Source organism: Caretta caretta, chromosome 11 (assembly GCF_965140235.1).
Source record: "Caretta caretta isolate rCarCar2 chromosome 11, rCarCar1.hap1, whole genome shotgun sequence".
In the NCBI taxonomy this organism is placed as follows: domain Eukaryota; kingdom Metazoa; phylum Chordata; order Testudines; family Cheloniidae; genus Caretta; species Caretta caretta.
In genome coordinates, this window is record NC_134216.1 from 23,435,509 (window position 1) to 23,454,770 (window position 19,262).

At 41.1% G+C, this 19,262-nt stretch overlaps 1 protein-coding gene across 4 annotated transcripts in view; it reads left to right on the forward strand.

Annotated features, from left to right (window-relative positions):
- ARHGAP15 (Rho GTPase activating protein 15) overlaps positions 1 to 16,213 on the forward strand; it is a 458,500-nt gene extending 442,287 nt beyond the window's left edge. For all 4 annotated transcript variants that reach the window (XM_048868642.2, XM_075117817.1, XM_075117819.1 and 1 more), the window contains one exon: positions 14,926 to 16,213. In XM_048868642.2, the coding sequence (XP_048724599.1) occupies positions 14,926 to 15,109 (184 nt within the window). In that variant the 3' untranslated portion in view covers positions 15,110 to 16,213. The remainder of the gene's footprint in view (positions 1 to 14,925) is intronic.
- Positions 16,214 to 19,262: the final 3,049 nt, after the last annotated feature.

The window sequence follows — 19,262 nt, forward strand, 5'->3', positions numbered from 1 at the left end:
GCAACTTGAGAAAAATATTGGTATCTGAACAGCAATGCTCATGCCCATTGCCATTTCAGCTGAACTGCAAAAGGGAAAAAATTGGCTGTATGAGTATTTGTATCAGACGGTATCATATCCCCCTCTCTATGGATGCCAAATCCATCTCCTGCCCCAGAGTTTGCAGTTGTTGGGAGAAGACTACAGCAGCTGAGAGGGTTTGTGATAGCCCTGTCTGGCTGAAGCTCTAAGCCTGCTCAGAAGGATGAGGATTCTATTATTGTACACAATGCCAGGGGTTATATCCGCTTTTTATTTTTCTCACCAGCATATTTAAAATAAACCATTCCAGTTATGTGCAATTGTGTACAACCTTACTAGTTCATTTGCAGGACCTCGTGCATGCTTTTCATGTTCTGTTTGGAATGTGTTGTCCAAAGGTGGCCATATGTGATGACTAGGAAAATGGACTAGGAGTCAGGAGATCTGGTATTTAGTTTCTGCATGGAATCATTGTGTGATTATGGAAATGTCACTTCGTATCTCAGACACTCAGTTTCCCCATTGGTAAAATGAAGATAATAATGCTAGCCCACCTTTGAGATCTATGGATGGACTGTTCTATATAAGTGCTGTATATTATTATTAGAGACAAAGTCCACAGCATAATGAAGAAATGTGTGCATTTTTTCTTGCTGACTTAATTTCTCCCCTCACTTTAAAAATCTTCCATTGATTGTAATTAAGCTTAAGGTAAAAGCTAAGCTCACAAATCTAGCAAATTTGAGACCTTTTTTAAGCAAATTTGCTTGCTTGTCAAGCTTTCTCAAGCTTTCCCAGCTGTGTTTAAAAGCGTATTTCTAGGACAGACACATGCTGCAATAGTTCTGCTTCTGTAGGAAGCATCTAGTGTGACTAGTGTGTGACATGTGAGTTCAAACTCTACCTTGCTTGAATCATGCTAGTACACAGCATTCTTCACAAAACAGCCACAGTCCTTTTCTCGTCAATGATAGCCAGAAGCAGTTACAAGGGTGAAGGATATCTATCATGAAAAGTCCAGTGTCAATGTGTTCCCCCAATTTATTTACTGACCTTCAACACAACAGCCATACTCCTGACCCTCATGAGATGGAGCCTAAGGGGAAATGGCACTGAGCACCAATTCCATATCCTGTTGTTCAGTGGTCTAAATTAAGTGCTAATTAATTACCACTGGCATCTTTGGCATTGCTTGTCACATTGGATTTAGGATATCCTTTCACTGTTTAAACAAATAGCCCTATATCTCCAGCTAAAATCCCAAGTGTTAAATATTTCCATTTCTTACGAATCTGTATTTAAAAATTTGACAAATGTGTCTATGGCCATTGCAGGTAGAATTCAAATAAAAGAAACAGGAATTGCGATTGTCAATTTTGATTAATAGTCCTTCATTAATAAGCATCCTGTTATTCAGTTTCCACCTGCAGTTGCTGATGTTGCCTGGAATCAATTAACTCATATAATTTGATTTATTTTACAAAGACATTTTTGGATGTGCTGTGCTGATGATAAAGGTTCTATTTTTGCAGTTCTTGATTCAAGTGAGATTGTTACCGAACTGTTTTTTTATTTTTTCATGTTTCAAGGAAACATGGCTTAAGCCATTCTTGAATTACAAAAATTAAACTAATTTAGAAACTTAAAGCTATATTCATATAAAAGTATCTGCTGCCTTCTGGGACATGCAGACCCCCAAAGCTTATAGATCCTGGCACCAGGACAGGTTCAGCTATTTACTAGGCTGGTCTGGTGTACGAGTCAATAATAAAAATGGTTTTGGTAATTAAATATTCATGGTTAATAGGCCCAATGGCCTGTGATGGGATATTAGATGGGGTGGGATCTGAGTTACCCAGGAAAGAATTTTCTGTAATATCTGGCTGGTGAATCTTGCCCATATGCTCAGGGTTTAGCTGATCACCATATTTGGGGTCGGGAAGGAATTTTCCTCCAGGGCAGATTGGAAGAGGCCCTGGAGGTTTTTCGCCTTCCTCTGTAGCATGGGGCACGGGTCACTTGCTGGAGGATTCTCTGCTCCTTGAAGTCTTTAAACCACGATTTGAGGACTTCAATAGCTCAGACATAGGTGAGAGGTTTTTCGCAGGAGTGGGTGGGTGAAATTCTGTGGCCTGCGTTGTGCAGGAGGTCAAACTAGATGATCATATGGTCCCTTCTGACCTTAGTATCTATGAATCTATAAACAAAACAATAGCTTCCAGAAGCAAAAGTTACAAAGCCAGTCAAGGATGTTGTGAGTAGAGCTATACATATATTTGAGTCTGATTCTCTTCTCTTCTGTATAGGTTCTTATACCACCTTCATCACTGTACTATCCAAGAACTACACCCACAAAGGGACTTAGACACCTAACTGCCACGTTAGGTCCCTCACACCGTCATTTAGGTGCCACTGAGATCCTCAAAACCCTGATCAACTGCCACCTAAACCTGGAGGTGCCTAAATTTCTGGCAGCGGGCATGAACAAAGCTGCCCAAGTCCTGATGGTGCTGTTCATCTCAGCGCCTAAAGCTCCAGCAGGATTCTCAAACTGGGGTTCCCTCACTTGTGGGGGCCTGATCCAGTAGGCATCCTCAGAATATATACCTAATGTGCATAAAAGGTTGTTCTCACTGTAACCAATATCCCAGTGGTTAGTGTGCTCAGCTGGGATGTAGGAGACCTAGGTTTAAATCTCTGTTCTGCCTGATTTGGAGCAGGGACCAGAACCTCGGTCTAAACACTAGACTATGGAGTAATTCTCACTCTGGTCCAATACATATTTTAGAGACTCACCCCAAAATATCCAACAGTTTGCTGAGTAGAGCATTCACATGGGAGACCTGTATTCAAGTCAGGAAGAATACGGATCCAAACCTAGGTCTCCACCATCAACTGTAAACACATAAAGCCAGGCTCAACACTTAGGATCCCAAGCAGAGAGAAGTACCTCCAATATGCCTGTGTTAGGTGCTTAGTTCCCTTTGGGGGCAGGACTTAGGTCCACCTCTCGTGTTCAGCATTTCCTACTAGCTAGCCTAGGCAGTTCCCTGCTCAGTTTCCTGGCTTCTGTGAATCCCATTCTTAGACACTTAATGCTCCCCATGATTGTACTGGGAGCCTAGGCTCTAAACTCAGGGTTGTGGATTCCACGAGATGGGAGGGTGCCTAAAAGTTAGGTATTGCAATGCCTTAATTCTTTTTGTGGATCTAGCCCCAAGTTTCTTCAAGGAATGTATTACACAATGTGTCTAACATCTGTACACATGGTTTGTTCTCTCTCTCATCCTCTCCCCAATGGGGAGAATTGCATGTGCAGTGTTTTATTTACTAGGGTTTTGGTTTGGGGTTTCTAAAGGTACACCCTGCTAGTTGTTTATGTTAGAGAAGGCAGGTCAAAGATATGCACCTTGCACTTGGAGCAGTAGGTGGTGAGGTTTGTGAGGGTCCTTAATTTGCAGGGGGAGTTTGTTCCACAATCTTGGACCACCTCCTCAGAAAGCTCTGCCTCCTGCACAGACTAGCTTTACGCTAATGGTAGAATGTTCCTTTGTGCTAAGGTGATTAGCCCAAATGTGTTAGTTGTATCCCCTTCAAACATTAATCAGAACCGCTCTGTGCTCAGTCACAAATAATGAATTAAATACTGTACAAGCCAAATATAATAGAAGGTGTGGACGTTTATCACAGGCTAAAAATTGCAAGAGGCCCTAACTTAGTATGACTTCCAAGCCAAATCCTCTTGAGTGGGTCATTTCAAACTTAGCTGCCTAGGGAATTCTTCCTTTGAAAAACGTAAGCACCGAATGAGTTTAGGTGCCTAGAGGGTTTGGCAGGAGTTTTGTGGATCACAATAGGGAATTAGGTGTCTAAATCTGGGTTTAGTCTCCTAAGTAGCTTTGTGGATTCCACCCTTAGTCTCTCTGGGTACGTTTACACTACAATGAAACACCCATGACTGGCCTATGCTGGCTGACTCAGGCTCATAGGACTCAGGCTAAGGGGCTGTTTAATTGTGGTATAAACGTTTGGGCTCAGCTGGAGCCCTGGTTCTGGTACGCGGTGAGGGGGGAGAGTGAAATTTCGAAATACCTTCCTCTTAAACTCAGGGTAAAGCCAAATAGCCAGAATGAATGTCTTTCTCCAGCTTGCCTCCAGCTTGATCTTTGAGCCAAGTAAGAATCTATTCTCAGATATAATTTAGCCATTGTTTTGGGGAATACCCATTCCCCTTAGTGTCATTATCAGCTGCCCAGTTACCATATATGGTAGTTGAATGAGCTATTCTGGAGAAGAAGGCAGCACCAATTCCATATCTTGTGTCCCAGAGCCTCTGAGGAGAAGGGATTTCCCCCAAAGAGTTGTGATTAGCATCTGCAGCTGCAGAGGGCAGGAATCTATGAAGTTTTGTAGGCCAGGGAGCCACTAAGGCTATTTGCAGCTAAAGCAAACCCTTATGTCTGAACTATTTCTGACCTCTGTTAGATAGCATATCATACGCTATGACTTGGTTTCTCCATTACTGATCTTACATAGTTATTATTTTGACTTCAACATTTTGGAGCAAATAGGAATTTTAAGCACATTAGTATTTCAGGCTGGTGAAAAAAAAGCAGTTTTGTAACTATATTAATCATTTTAGGTATTTCCTATAATCTTTGAATTATACATTCAAGCCACCTAGTACATTTTGAAAAGGGCATACGTTGTAATATAATATTTTGGCACTCCACTATAAAGTATAAATCTGAGATACTATGTACATATGCACAGAGAAACCCCCCAGAACATGGTATATGAAGTTAACAAACAGCAATCTAGAGATTCCCTTGATAGTGTTTGCATTTACTTAGCTTCATCAGCTAGTGAATAGCACTGCACTGCAACTGAGCAAATCATCCATAAAGTACATAAATAATTAGGGTTTGTTTGTAGTCATAAAATATTGAGACTCCCAATTTATTACTATATTTTAAATTTATCTCCATTGTACTGCAATGAGCTAACAGTTTAAACAAACTGGACTTATGGTATTGGTATCAAGAGCTCAATTATATTGATTACATTGGTAAATTCTCTTAAAATGGGTTAAGCGGTGCATCGGCCTCATAGTAGTTGTCTGCACAGAATGAATTTCACCATCTGGGGTGAGTTGGGTCACCCTATAACTGGACATAGTCCCCTGAGAATACAGATTATCTCTGCATGATTACTGTTGCCAATGTCTTAAAATGACTCCCAAAATCAAACTCCATACCTTGGTCATCCTTGTAATACCAAATAACACAACAATAGTCATGAAAAATGGCTAACATCGCTGAGCGGAAGTAAGTTTGCAATAGAAAATAACTTTACGATAATATGCTGTATATCAGAAAAGTATGTACCAGAGGCTTTGAATAAAAAGCAAATGTAGTCACAGGAAACCTGATAGGCTATCTGTGTATCATTTGGTATATGTACTTCCTTCCTAATAGTTCACTACTAGGCTGCAAAAGCCCTGTCAAAATGTGCTTATACATACAGACATTATCACTTTAGAGGACGGCACTTTTATTATCAGGTTATTTTCCAGTACATTTGGCACAGTTAAGGTAAGCATATTAACTTTATTTCCGAATAAAGAAAACAAAGTTGTACTGAATGCCTCAGCCATTGTCAGTGAGTTAAGAACTGACAGGAGGTCTAAGTAATCAACCCTGACTGGTGCACAGTTTTCCCCTGGGACATCTGTTCGGATCCTACAATGCGTCTCACTGGCATGGACGTAGAATTACTTTCAATAAAGATTTTATTTCAAGCTTGGATGATTTCTCCCCAAATATCTTGTCACTAAGGCAAAGTATATAATGCAATACCTGTTGTGTGTGTGTGTGTGTGTGTGTGTTTTTAACTTCTGCAAGTCAGCTTTTGCAGCAGGGAAGGAAAGTGTAAAATGCTCAGCTAGGATCATTGCATCATAAAAATCAAAATTTAATATGTCAACACTGATTAAAAGAAATGCAATATGAACAATCAGGAAACTACTGTGTGAAGCCAACCCAAAAGCCTGCAACTGTAAAGCAAAGAGATCTGTTAACTAATGATATCCCTAATGCCAGTACACTCAGTATAGCAAGCAATTGAACCATTCCCATAACACAGGAGTGGGCAAACTCTTTGGCCCGAGGGCCGCATCTGGGAATAGAAATTGCGGGCCATGAATGCTCACAAAATTGGGGTTGGGGGTTCGGAAGGGGGTGAGGGCTCTGGTTGGGGGTGCAGGCTCTGGGGTGGAGCCAGAAATGAGGAGCTCAGCATGCAGGGAAGGGGAAGTAGGGTGTCGGGGGGGGGAGTGAGGTTAGGGCTCTGGCTGGGGGGTGCGAGCTCTGGGGTGGGGCTGAGGATGAAGGGTTTGGGGTGCAGGAGGGTGCTCTGGGCTGGGATCAAGAGGTTCAGAGGGTGGGAGGGGGATCAGGGCTGGGGCAGGGGGTTGGGGCACGTGGGGAGGCTCAGGGGTGCAGGCTCCAGGTGGCGCTTACCTCAAATGGCTCCCAGAAGCAGTGGCATGGCCCTTCTCTGGCTCCTATACAGAGGCGCAGCCAGGCAGCTCTGCGCGCTGTCCTGTCCACAGGCGCTGCCCCTGGAGCTCTCATTGGCCATGGTTCCCATTGGGGAGGGGGCAGCATGCAGAGGAGAGACCCCTGGCTGCCCCTATACGTAAGCGCCGGAAGGGGCCATGCTGCTGCTTCCGGGAGCTGCATGGAGCGGACCCCGACCCTACTCCCGGCTGGAGCGCCAGAGCGGGGCAAGCCCCAGATCGCACTCCCCAGCAGGAGCTCGAGGACCAGATTAAAATGGCTGGTGGGCCGGATGCGGCCCACGGGCCATAGTTTGCCCACTACTGCCATAACAGTTTACTTCTGAAGTTAAGACGCTCCATTTCCATGTGCCTGACTACGTATAGGAAACAGATATTAGCTAATTTTGGGATACTTACTGGTAAAGTGAATCAATGGAATATGCAGATTTTTACCCACTAAATGAGGTTATAGGAATTTACATATTGGCTCAGACCAATAGTCCATCTAGTCCAGTGACCTGTATTTGACAGTAGCCAGTACCAGACTTCAGAAAAGATGCAAGCCACTTCAATGGACAAGCAAAGAATAATGTATCCATAGAGGAAGTTTCTTTCTAACTCCAGGGTTTTAGTGGCTGTCCCCAGAAGAATAAGGAAGTGTAATCATGTATACATTTTTATCCCATCTCATGTAACAACAGAGTTTTCATTATCCATATACATCTCTAATCTTTTCGTGAATCCTGCCAAAGTCTTGGTCTCAATATCTTGTGTCAGCAAGTTCCATAGGTTAATTATGCATGTGCATAATGCTGTAAATGAGCTATACTCTGCCTAGTTGCGAGATTATTTTTCTCCTTGTTTACTTTTGATTACTTTTCTCCACGCTTCGGAAGAAGCTGTGATGCTCTTTACAACAACCCCCCCGAGAGTAACACTCTGTACTGGTGTAAATTGGTGTAGCTCCATTGCCTTCAGGGAATAAAGCAGGCATTCTACCAGCTGAGGATTTATGTTTCAAAAGCTGAGCCATTTGTTTGTTCTAACTATTTTGATTGGTTTTGTTAATGTTCCCTCATGTTGCTCTTTAGTCATATTATATTTTGCCCAGTCGCTGCAAGAGTGGCAGAATCAGACTCTTAAAATTAACTTTTTAATCTAATTTAAAATAAATAGTAAATAACATTGCCAAAATCAGTTTCTCCAAAAGCAGGGACACCCTCCTCCCCCAACATTTGAGTCAAGGTAGAAGTTTCAGTAGCCATATAGGGCCGATGACACAAAGTTGAACAGTTCTGATTCCATCTAATACACATTAGCCAGCTCACTACAATATATAGTGAATTACCAATACTAAATAATTTCCTTTGGGAAAATTTAAACTGATTTACCTTTATAGATTTTGGTGTATGTTTCAGTAAGAACACTTTTCCATTTTAAAGTGCTAAAGGAATCAGTGTCACCAGGGGGAAGGATTTACCTCTTTCTTAGTCACTCACACAAAGTACCCGTCTTTACAGATGGTTTGTTTGAAGGGGTTGTCACACTCACCATGACTCCCAAACTTCAAAATCAATAATGATTTTACCGTTAGTGTCTGAAAACTGTAAGTTTACACAGAACTGGAGAGCCATTTTCACTATAAGGTAATGACCTTAACTGTATAGTTGTCCTACAGTCAATTACATCGCTTCCAGCTTCCAGTTACCATGGTAACAGCCAAAGCACAAATTTTAAAAAGTATTTTTGCTTATATAGCTGTCCTTGATATTAGAGTTTTCCAATCAGATACTTTACTGTTTTAATACATGACTAATTCTTTTCATTATTAATAATGAGATCTGTATTTTCAATATGAGTTTCTTTTGGCTTGTGATCTTAAAGCATATAAAACATTCTTTGAATTAGCAATTCAACTGACTTTTTGGAGAGAAAAAAAAACCTAGCACAGCATAAGGCTCAACAATTTTTTTGACGAGGTTCCAACATCTGTAGCACTGGATTATAGATTGTTTCTAAAATAATCTTAAATGGATGGATCATTGCTCCTTCCATTTGGGCTTGACAAAAAGTAGCTCTGGCATTTCCTTTCCCTTTTTATGTTGTCGGCTGTATATCATGTTTTCTGCTCTTGCCAAAAATGAATTCTTGCTCATTTTAACCTTTTTTTTTAATAAACTGAATTTCACTTCACAACTACAGGAGTAATTTACACTGTGGATATAATACAGCAACCATAATTTCATTGATAAATAATTTCTTTTTTGAAAGAAAAAGGTATAAAACCACAAAGTCATAATTATTTTCCTCAAATTGTACTGGATTAAATAGCATTTAAAATTGCCTTTCAAATAAGAGTTATTTTTTTCTCTAGGTCTAATTTATATCAGACTCAGACAAGGTTGATAAGTAGTTCATATTTTTGAAGATGATAATCACAAGTCAGCAATACAGCCACTATTATACAAAAAAAGCTTTTACTTCAGCTTTTATTCATCATTAATGTTACATTAGTGCGGAGAGGTCCATCTAAAATGAGTGCTGCCCATGCCATGTTCTGTACACAAACATAGTGAGAGACAGTCACTGCCCCAAAGCACATAAGAACAGCAATACTGGATCAGACCAATGGGCCTGCTAGTCCAGTATCCTGTCTTCTGACAGTTGCCAGTGCCAGATGCTTCAGTGGGAATGAACAGAACAGGACAATTATCCAGTGATCCATCCCCTGTCATCCAGTCCAGCTTCTGGAAGTCAGAGGTTTAGGGACACGCAGATCATGGGATTGTGTCCCTAGCCATCTTGGGTCATAGCTATTGATGGTCCTATCCTCCATGAACTTAATTAATTCTTTTTGAACCCATTAATATTTTTGGCCTTCACAACATCCCCTGGCAATAAGTTCCACAAGTTGACTGTGTGTTGCATGAAGCAGGACTTCCTTATGTTTGTTGTAAACTTGCTATCCCGGTTCTTGTGTTATGAGAAGGGGTAAATAACACTTCTCCATTCACTTTTTCCATACCATTCATGATTTTAGAGACTTCTATCATATCCCTCTTCTTTGTCTCTTTTCTAAGATGAACAGACCCAGTCTTTTTAATCTCTCCTCAGATGGACGATGTTCCATACCCCTAGTCATTTTTGTTGCCCTTTTCTGTACCTTTTCCAATTCTAATATAACTTTTATGAATTGGGGTGACCAGAACTGTACACAGTATTCCAGGTGTGGGCGTACTATGGCTTTATAAAGTGGCATTATAACATTTTCTTTCTTATTATCTAGCCCTTTCCTAATGGTTCCCAACATTCTGTTAGATTTCTTTTATTGACACTGCACACTGGGTGGATATTCTCAGAGAACTATCCACAATGACTGAACTTAGAATCTACAGAGGCAAGACAGACAAACTGTGGGCAGGGAAAGAGCAATTCAGAGAGGTAAAGTGACTTGCCTGAGGTCACACAGCAGGTCTGTGAGAGAGTTTGAAATAAAACTCAAGTCTCCTGACATGTGGTCCACTGCCCCTGTCCACTGTTAACATAACATTATGACACCACTAGTTATTTATGTAGGGCTCAAATGGATCTTTGTGTTCAGGGGATGTGGCCCAGGAAGAGCACAGGGAGTCATTCTGCCTTAGAGAGACAGTATTCCTTCCTGGGTATTTGGAGGCAACACTTCTGCTACTACACACCTTAAGAGGTTGCAACATGCTATCCCTTAAGTAATGGCCTCCAACTGCAGGCTGATGCCATGTGAGGACTGAGCCAGGAGGGAGCGGTATTTAAATATTTAGGACTAGATTGACAAAAGGGACTGAGGCTCAGCATGGCAAGGCCTAATGTTTAGGCATCCTACCACCAAGTGGAATCCACAATCCCAAGTTAGGACCCAGGCACCTATCCAATTCATGGGGAGAGTTAGGTGGCTAAGAATGGGATTCATACAAGCTAGCACCCTGAGCAGGAAACCATCTAAGGTAGCCAAAAGCAAATGCCGAGGAGAGGGGTGTGACCTAAGCCTCGCCTGTCAAAGAGATTTAGGCACCTAAGTCCAGGTCAGAGAGAGATGCCTGTCACCACACAGAATTCACAGCTACGAACTCTCTCCTGAAGTCAGATGCCCAAGCTCTTTTTCACAAAAAATGGGGGATGGGATGTTTTTCCCTTTATATCCTTTAGCCCAGTGGTTAGAGCACTCACTGAGAATGTGGGAGACCTGGGATCAGATTTCCCCCACCTCCCCTGTCTGTGTTGAACATAGGTCTTCCACATTACAGGTGAGTGTCCTAGCCTCTGGGTTATAGGTACCTTGGGGTAGGGCACTTTTGAAGCTGTTCCACTTTGTATGACTAATTAAATATTCATTGGGCCAGAGAAAAAATAAGAATGACTCTATAACCCAGTGGTTAGGACACTGCTCTGGGCTGTGAAAGACCCAAGTTCATCTCTATGTCCAGTGAATTGTTAAGTATTTTATATCATACAGAACAGCTTCAATAGGAGAGGTTCAGAGAGCCCTTCCTATTGTATCATATAGCCCAGTGGTTAGGATACTCGTTTCCCCTGAAAGAGACCTATCTTCAAGTTGCTGCTCCACATTGGTCAGAGGCTGGGATTTTCTGGGTGAGCGGTATAACCACTGGATGAAAGGTTATAAGGGGAGCTCCAGCTCCTTCTCCATCACAACTTGTTGGTGCAAGGCCCAATCTGGTAGGTGGCCTCTGAGCACACCTACCGGATTGGGCCCATAGGGAAGAAGTCAGGGCAATGCCTAGTTTAAGGATCTCACTAGGGCTTAGATGTGAGCTAGGCACCCAGCCATCAGAATTTAGCTGGAAGCACACATGCTCAGTAGGCACCCGGGGGACTATATTAACATTTAAATTTAAATTTAAGCACCAAGGGAATTCAGGTGCTTACAGGAATACCATGGGTTTTGAAGATTTGGGCACTAAGTAGCGGTTAGGTGCCCAAATCCCTTTTGTGGATCTAGCCCTGAGTTACCTCTCCCAACAACTTACATGTCTGATTTAAAGCCCATTGCAAATCAGTGAAAGTCTTTCCAGTGGCTACTCTGGGCTTTGGATTAGGCCATAAAGCCCAGGTCCTCAAAAGTATTCTATATCAGTTGGAGTTAGGTGCTTAAATAACTTTGAATGGCTGGGCTTGTGGTCTTCTTCTTCTTCTCTCTTCATGACTTTGTCTTCTCCCTACCGTTCTCATTCCTCCCAGCCAACTAGATATTTTCTTCAACCCCATTCCTACCTCAGCCCAACTCTCGCTCTCTTCAAATAACTGCTCAGTTTCCTCTCTACTTCAAACTTTTTCTCTCCAAACACCATTGGTGATAGTCACATCAAGTGGTGATGCCTCATCACTTACCCCCCTCACCCTGAAACTCATCCTCCCATTCATCCACCCCAGCTCCTTGGCCCGCCGACCACATTCAGCCTCTGTCATTCCACACAACTTACACACTTCAGTCACCTCACCACCACTGTTGACTCACACTCCACTTATTTGCTGTCACTCCCTGACCCCCCTCCTCCACCTCATTTATCCTCTCATTCACTCCCTCTTTACTGCTCCACTTCCTATCTCACTGCCTCCCCATCCAGCCAAAATCATCTTCCTTGCCCATGACTTGGAATGTGTTACTCGCTGCTCAAATCTCTACCCTGGCTACCACTAACATGTCAAAGCACATGTAAAATTTTGCCCATGCTTTAGAGACGCTGCATGTCTCTATCCCAGCCTATAACTCTTTTCTTGATTCTTCTCAGATCCTACCTCACCCCTTTGCTCCCACAAGGATGGCAGCATGCCAGAATGGTGCAAAGTAGCCTCCTTGAGGCCAAGGAGCTGGCTCTGGATTTTCATGTCTTACAGCAACAAACACAACGTTGGCACTTAAGAAATAATAATTGGCTTAGAAATTTACAAGGTTAGAAGCCAGTATTGTGGCTTGTTCCTTCATGTGAACATTAGTGTTTAGCTTTGCATATTTGGAGGATGATTTAATATTTTAATAATAGGCATATCATCTCACTCGATAACCACGGCAAGTGCTAGAGTGCTCACCCCTCAAAATACGCACAATGGACATATTGCACATGACTTTTCCCTGGGTGAAATGGACCCTCATAGCTTTGCCAATATAATGTTGTATACACTGATCTTGCAGAGATCATTTAGGCATGTAATTTTTATCATATGAGCAGTCCAGATGAAGTCACCGGGACTATTCATGTGCTTAAAGTTAAGCACATGAACAAATAAATCTTTGTAGGATCAGGACCTTATTAATCACCTGACAACTGCTTGAGTGGTATTAGGAAAAAATGTTTGTAGCAATAAATAACTAGGATAAAATGTATGACAGTGATCAGATGCTCGCACTTACTCAATTGGCACCAAAGCTATTAACAAGTAGTTTTTCTTCCTGACTTCTGACATTCTGAACCCCTCCCTGAGAAGAACAATGCTATGTTAATATTGCAATAGTGGAAAATATACTGTATTCTTTTTCATTTATAATAAAGATGTTATATTTTAAGAAACTAATAAGATGTTCTGATTCGTACCATATGGAGAGTGTTTTGTGTAATGGACACCACAGCTACACATATGAGACAGAACTACAGTAATGCTTCCTATTTATACATGCAAAAAAACCTAAATGAGTGTTTGCGTTTAGGGAATGTGGTAAACTACAAGTTTGGCAGGGTTCCACTACAAGATAGTCTTCACTGCATGACCCACCCACTAACAGGAGAGAAATCTTTCTCTAAGGGATGGAATAGATGATGTCTCATGCAGCTTTTGCCACCATTAGTGTAGCTTACTGTAGCTTCTGCAAAAAGTATTTAGAAACAGAAGAATTTGTATTTTTTAATGTTTAAGATTTTTAAAAGATACGTCTGATGAAGAAGGAAAGAGAGTACTAGAAAGTACTTTCCCCCAAAACATTCACTCTGCTTCTTAAGCCACTTCTCATTTCGGAATGACAAAAAGTCTTAAAACTACTCTGTTGTAAAGTGTTCATAAATGAAAAGCAGATCAGTGCATAGTTAAGTTCTGAAGGTACCTTTAGTCTGCATTCATGGGTAGGGGCTGACTATAATTTATTCTATTAAAAATGCATATATTAGACTCTTTCCACTCTACTACATTTTACATATTTTTAAAGAAAACAGATTTCTATTCACTGGGGTTCTCCAGGAAAGTATATCAGACATGTTGGAGTTTTGCTTTCATAAGGACTGTTCCAAAGCCCACTGAAGTCAATTGGAGTCTTTCCATTAACCTCACTGGGCTTTGGGGCCAATCTCTAGTGTAAGTTACAGTTTTTAAGTAGTTCTTTAAAAGACTATTCCACTCTCTGACTAGACAGTATGTTTCAAGATTATAGGCCAAGTCCCCAAGTGGTGTAAATCCATTGAGTGATGTGGAACTATGCTAATTTGCATCATGTGAGGATCTGGCCCAGTGGGTCAAATTTTCAGAAATGGCGACCTATACTTTATCCACTAAATCTGAGTTGTTCTTAAATCAGACTTCTTGATCCTTAAGGTCTTATATGTAAGAATGCATGATTGTCAACATTTAGTATTAATACTGTAGCCAACAGCTTTATAAATTATACGGAAAACCAATATGTCTAATGCTGTAATCCTGAGCATTATTTTCCAAAGCCTTTAATTAAGATGGAGGGTCTTATTTTCTTTTAGGAAGCCTTATGTCAGGATAGACATGTCACACATACTGTTATACATTTTACCCTTCTTCTCAAAGTATCTTTTCATTCCTGCACCCCTTAGGTAACTGGGCTGAGACTGGCAGAAGTGGCAAAGGTTCATGTGATCTTTCATTTAATTTGTCCATGCACACCAACACTGCACCAGTACAGGAACGTGTGCTAACAGAAGCGAGTAGGTTCCTTCCAGGAGCCCCCCAACAAATCTGACTGTCTCCCAACCCTCAGGGCCTGATATTCATTCCCTGTGTCTAAATCCAGCCATGAGTGAACACAAACAAAAAATAAAGGGACTACATAAACTAGTTGTGTTTGGGTCCTACCTGAGTACTGAAATTCAGGCCCTAGATCTCAACCCAATTAAGGTCTTGCTGTCTACATATACATTTGCTTTCATCATTTGTCATGCTGCCAGAAGTTATCGACTCCTGTTCCCTCCTCGCTTTTTTTTTTTTTGATAATTTAACCAAATAAACATTACTGATAGGAGAATCAATAAAATGCATTTCACTGCTTCAAATGAAATAGCGCCTCCTTTGACATCCCTCATCTTTAACCAATTCTTTCCTTTTGTCAACAGGATAGCAGCCAAGGAATCCGTGAATCTTATGTCAACACAAAGCTTAGGAATTGTATTTGGACCAACACTCCTTAGACCTGAAAAGGAGTCAGGGAACATGGCAGTGCACATGCTGTACCAAAACCAGATAGTTGAACTTATGTTAAGTGAGTACAATAAGATCTTCAGCTCTGAGGAAGACTGACAGACAGGGCCTGTTATTGAAAATGTTCACATCTGTCTTGACGTCTAATATTTTTACATTTCTGTAAACATATTTCTGAAATATTTCTTTTTCTTTCAAGTGACAGATGCCTCATTTTGTGAAAACTTAATGATGATTTTGTGTTTAATTTTCAAACATTGGAATAAAAAATATTGTCAACATTTGCTATATGTATTCTACATTAACCCTTTGAGAGTTTCATTCTGCGAAAACTCCAGGGCTCATTTTTCATCCCATTATTTTCAAGCTGGGTATATAGAATGTGGTCAAAAAACACAGGAAGTGCTGCTTACCAGCATATACAATGGCACAACAAGATAAACAGCAATGCAGATTAATGGTTTAAAAATATATTAAAAGCAATTAAATTAAAACAGACATGTTTCATCATTCATAACCGATTTTGGTGTAAATGTAACATACCTTTTCCCTTTGATGTATAGTGAGAGTTATGGAGACATGTTGAATGGTAATTTTTCCCCTAGCAAAAAGTGACAGTTCAAAACAGTTTCCAATGAATATGTTTAAAGAGAGAGAAAGAGAGCAAGCTGCACTTATTGCAGTATTATAAACATTCTGTCTGAAAAATTAGACACAAAATTAAAGCCTAGACATTTTGTCCTTAAATGCTGTACATGAAATTTAGAAATTGCATAACTGCTCATTTTTAATGTAACATCCATTTTGATTCTTCATCACATTGTACATCTTCCCTCTTTCCCTAGCTATGTCATGTTATGTAGAATTTTTATTATGCTCCTGAGGATGCTTTATTGGTGAACTACATTAAATTCATCTAGAAAGAACTTTAAAAAAAAGCCTTTTCATTTGCCCTTAGGATTACTTGGCTAGACTTGAATCAATTTATGCATTTGATGGTTAGTTTCAGTTGTCATGGATAAACAAAAGGGTAACTGTCTCAAATATATCAAATATTGTTTTATTTTGAAATGTATGTTTCCAGCTATAAACATCTTCTACCCTGTTTTGTAAAAGTATTCTGCTGATAAAATGTACACTTATGTTTGACAGCTTTTTAATCAAGTTCAAAGAGAATAAATAAAACTAATCCAGTGTGGTAAAGAGTCTGTCTGGTTATCGATTTTTCATAAAATGAAAAATAAACCATGTAAATAAAATGTGTGAAACAAAGATCTAGAAGCAAATATTTAAAGCAATTAAAGACCCCAAAACACAGGATTAATGCATAGATATGCTGTTCATGAGAGATATGTCTCAAGTATCACCCCTAACAGGTCATGAATTACAGTCGCTTTGTTCAACAGCATCTTACAAAATACCAAGTTGTTAGGCAGAAGAGGTTGCTCCTTAGAGTGATCATCTATGAGAATAAATGTATAATGATGGTGCTGCATCATTAAATAAGCACAGCAACATACCAGGTACTGTTTATAGGACTGGAAGAATGATGGTCAGAAACTGAGTGTATTCCTTAATAAATACCATTCACATTACAGCTTGTTTAGCCTAACCAAAAGAAGGCTGAGGGGAGATATGATTGCTCTCTATAAATATATCAGAGGGAGAAATACCATGGAGGGAGAAGAATTATTTAAGCTCGGTACCAGTGTGGACACAAGAACAAATGGATATAAACTGGCCATCAGGAAGTTTAGACTTGAAATTAGATGAAGGTTTCTAACCATCAGAGGAGTCAAGTTCTGGAACAACCTTCCAAGGGAAGCCGTGGGGGCAAAAGACCTATCTGGCTTCAACACTAAGCTTGATAAGTTTATGGAAGGGATGATATGATGGGATAGCCTAATTTTGGCAATTAATTGATCTTCAACGATTAGCAGTAGATATGCCCAATGGCCTGTGATGGGATGTTAGATGGGGGTGGGATCTGAGTTACGACAGAGAATTCTTTCCTGGGTGTCTGGCTGGTGAGTCTTGCCCACATGCTCAGGCTTTAGCTGATTGCCACATTTGGGGTCGGGAAGGAATTTTCCTCCAGGGCAGATTGGAAGAGGCCCTGGGGGGTTTTCGCCTTCCTCTGCAGTGTGGGGCACTGGTCACTTGCTGGAGGATTCTCTGCACCTCAAAGTCTTTAAACCACGATTTGAGGACTTCAATAACTCAGACATAGATTAGAGGTTTGTTTCACGAGTGGGTGGGCGAGATTCTGTGGCCTGTGTTGTGCAGGAGGTCAGACTAGATGATCATAATGGTCCCTTCTGACCTTAAAGTCTATGATTCTATGATTCTACAGCCCCAGTTCACAGTCACTGAAGTAATTCCCAGTATTGTCCGCAGTGAAACGTTCATATGTTACTTGGAACCTGTAAGAGTCAGAAGACGTTATTCTTAAAAATACAAACAAAAGTTTTCCCTGGAGCATAAAGGTTCCCCTTAACTGCTTGGATGTGAAGTCTTCAGAAGCCTCAGTTTGGTGATTCCTGACTTAAAAGGTCGCTCTGTAATGTCTTCAGTGCTATCTGTGTAACTACTCATATGGGTCCCAACATTTTAGTATCTGAATGGGGCAGAGTCTATCTCTTCCTGTTAGACCTTGCTGTGGATCGTGGAGAGAAGCAAGGATGCCTTTGCAATCAGTGCACTCATATGTGACATTTCACAAGATACCATTTTTATCCCCCATCCCATTTAACAGCCACATGAATCCACTGGGGGAAATTATTGACTCAAATGCCAACCAGACTTAAAAACTCAGCTCCACATCCCCATGCCTACTTGAGAGCAGCTCCTCAGGATGAAAAGCTGCTGTTGCTGAAACCAGCAAGACAGAGATAACAGCGGAAAGAGAAGAACTTTGGAAACCATGATGATAACTTTGACTTCACCCTCTGCTGAGAGAGTTTGTTCTCAATCAAGTAAGTTCACAACTTTGTGGTCCTAACAGGACTCCTGGATAGATATGGCTACAGCTTCCAAAACACCTCCTTCATCAGTGGCTAGCCAGGAGGCTGGAGCAAATACTATCATCTTATGATCTGGCCACAATGATCCAGGTCTTCATGTCCTCCAGGTTGGATTACAACAACTCACTGGGCCTATTTCTCCACTGCTTTGCTCCTTGGGCTGTCGTTTAACACTGTGTAAGTGTATACAAAGCCCCTCTGATTTGGCAGCATGTGAGACCCACTTTTCACTAACCTTTACTATGACTAAGTGACGACACAAGGTGCAAGGAAGTGGCGAACTGGGGAGGATTTTCCAATGCTTGAGAAGCTTCAGTCAGGCCACATTGCAGCAGCCTGGCCCCTGAATGAACCTCATCATTAGAAACACATCACTGTTCTCTGTGCTCCACACTGGCTATCAGGTCACGTTCTTCAAGATCTCGATTCTGATCTTTTAGACCGAGTAGCATGCTATCTACAGAAGACAACCACTCTCTTTCAGACCACAAACTTTCCCAACTATGCATCAAGAGTCAAACTCATGTCTGGCAGAGCTTTCTCTGCAGCTGGCCCAAGAGTATGAAACTCTTTCTTCCAGAATGAGCACAGCCACAGAAAAAGGCAGTCAAAAGAACAAGCAGGGGACTATAATCAGCAGTGTCAAAAGCATCAAAGAAGTGAAGAAGGATAAAGAGCAAAGGCCTTAATATTTCTCCAGGAAGGCCAAGTCAACAGGATTTTTTCTGTACAGAGCATCCTGGGATAGCAAGGCAGCCAAATGCAGCAGCCTTTGTACTGTGACTTCCATGGCTGACAGGAAGATCAGAGAACCTAAGTAAATTTCTAAGAATGGAGATCATGAGTGTCTTTTTTTTCCCTTTTATAAATACATTTTGTCATTTGTTGTTAAATTTCCTATTAAACTATCTGCAGAGCAGGCAACATATTCCAGCTGGTCTGCATGGGCATTCCATGCTCCATCAAAGCCAAAGACTCCTTCACAAGAGATATCCTGTTCATTCCAAAGCACACAAAGGATTAAGTTTATCAATTAGTCCATGGCCCATAGACCCTGAGTCATTTCATAGAATCACAGAATATCAGTGTTGGAAGGGACCTCAGGAGGTCATCTAGTCCAACCCCCTGTTCAAAGCAGGACCAATCCCCAATTTTTGCCCCAAATGGCCCCCTCAAGGATTGAACTCACAACCCTGGGTTTAGCAGGCCAATGCTCAAATCACTGAGCA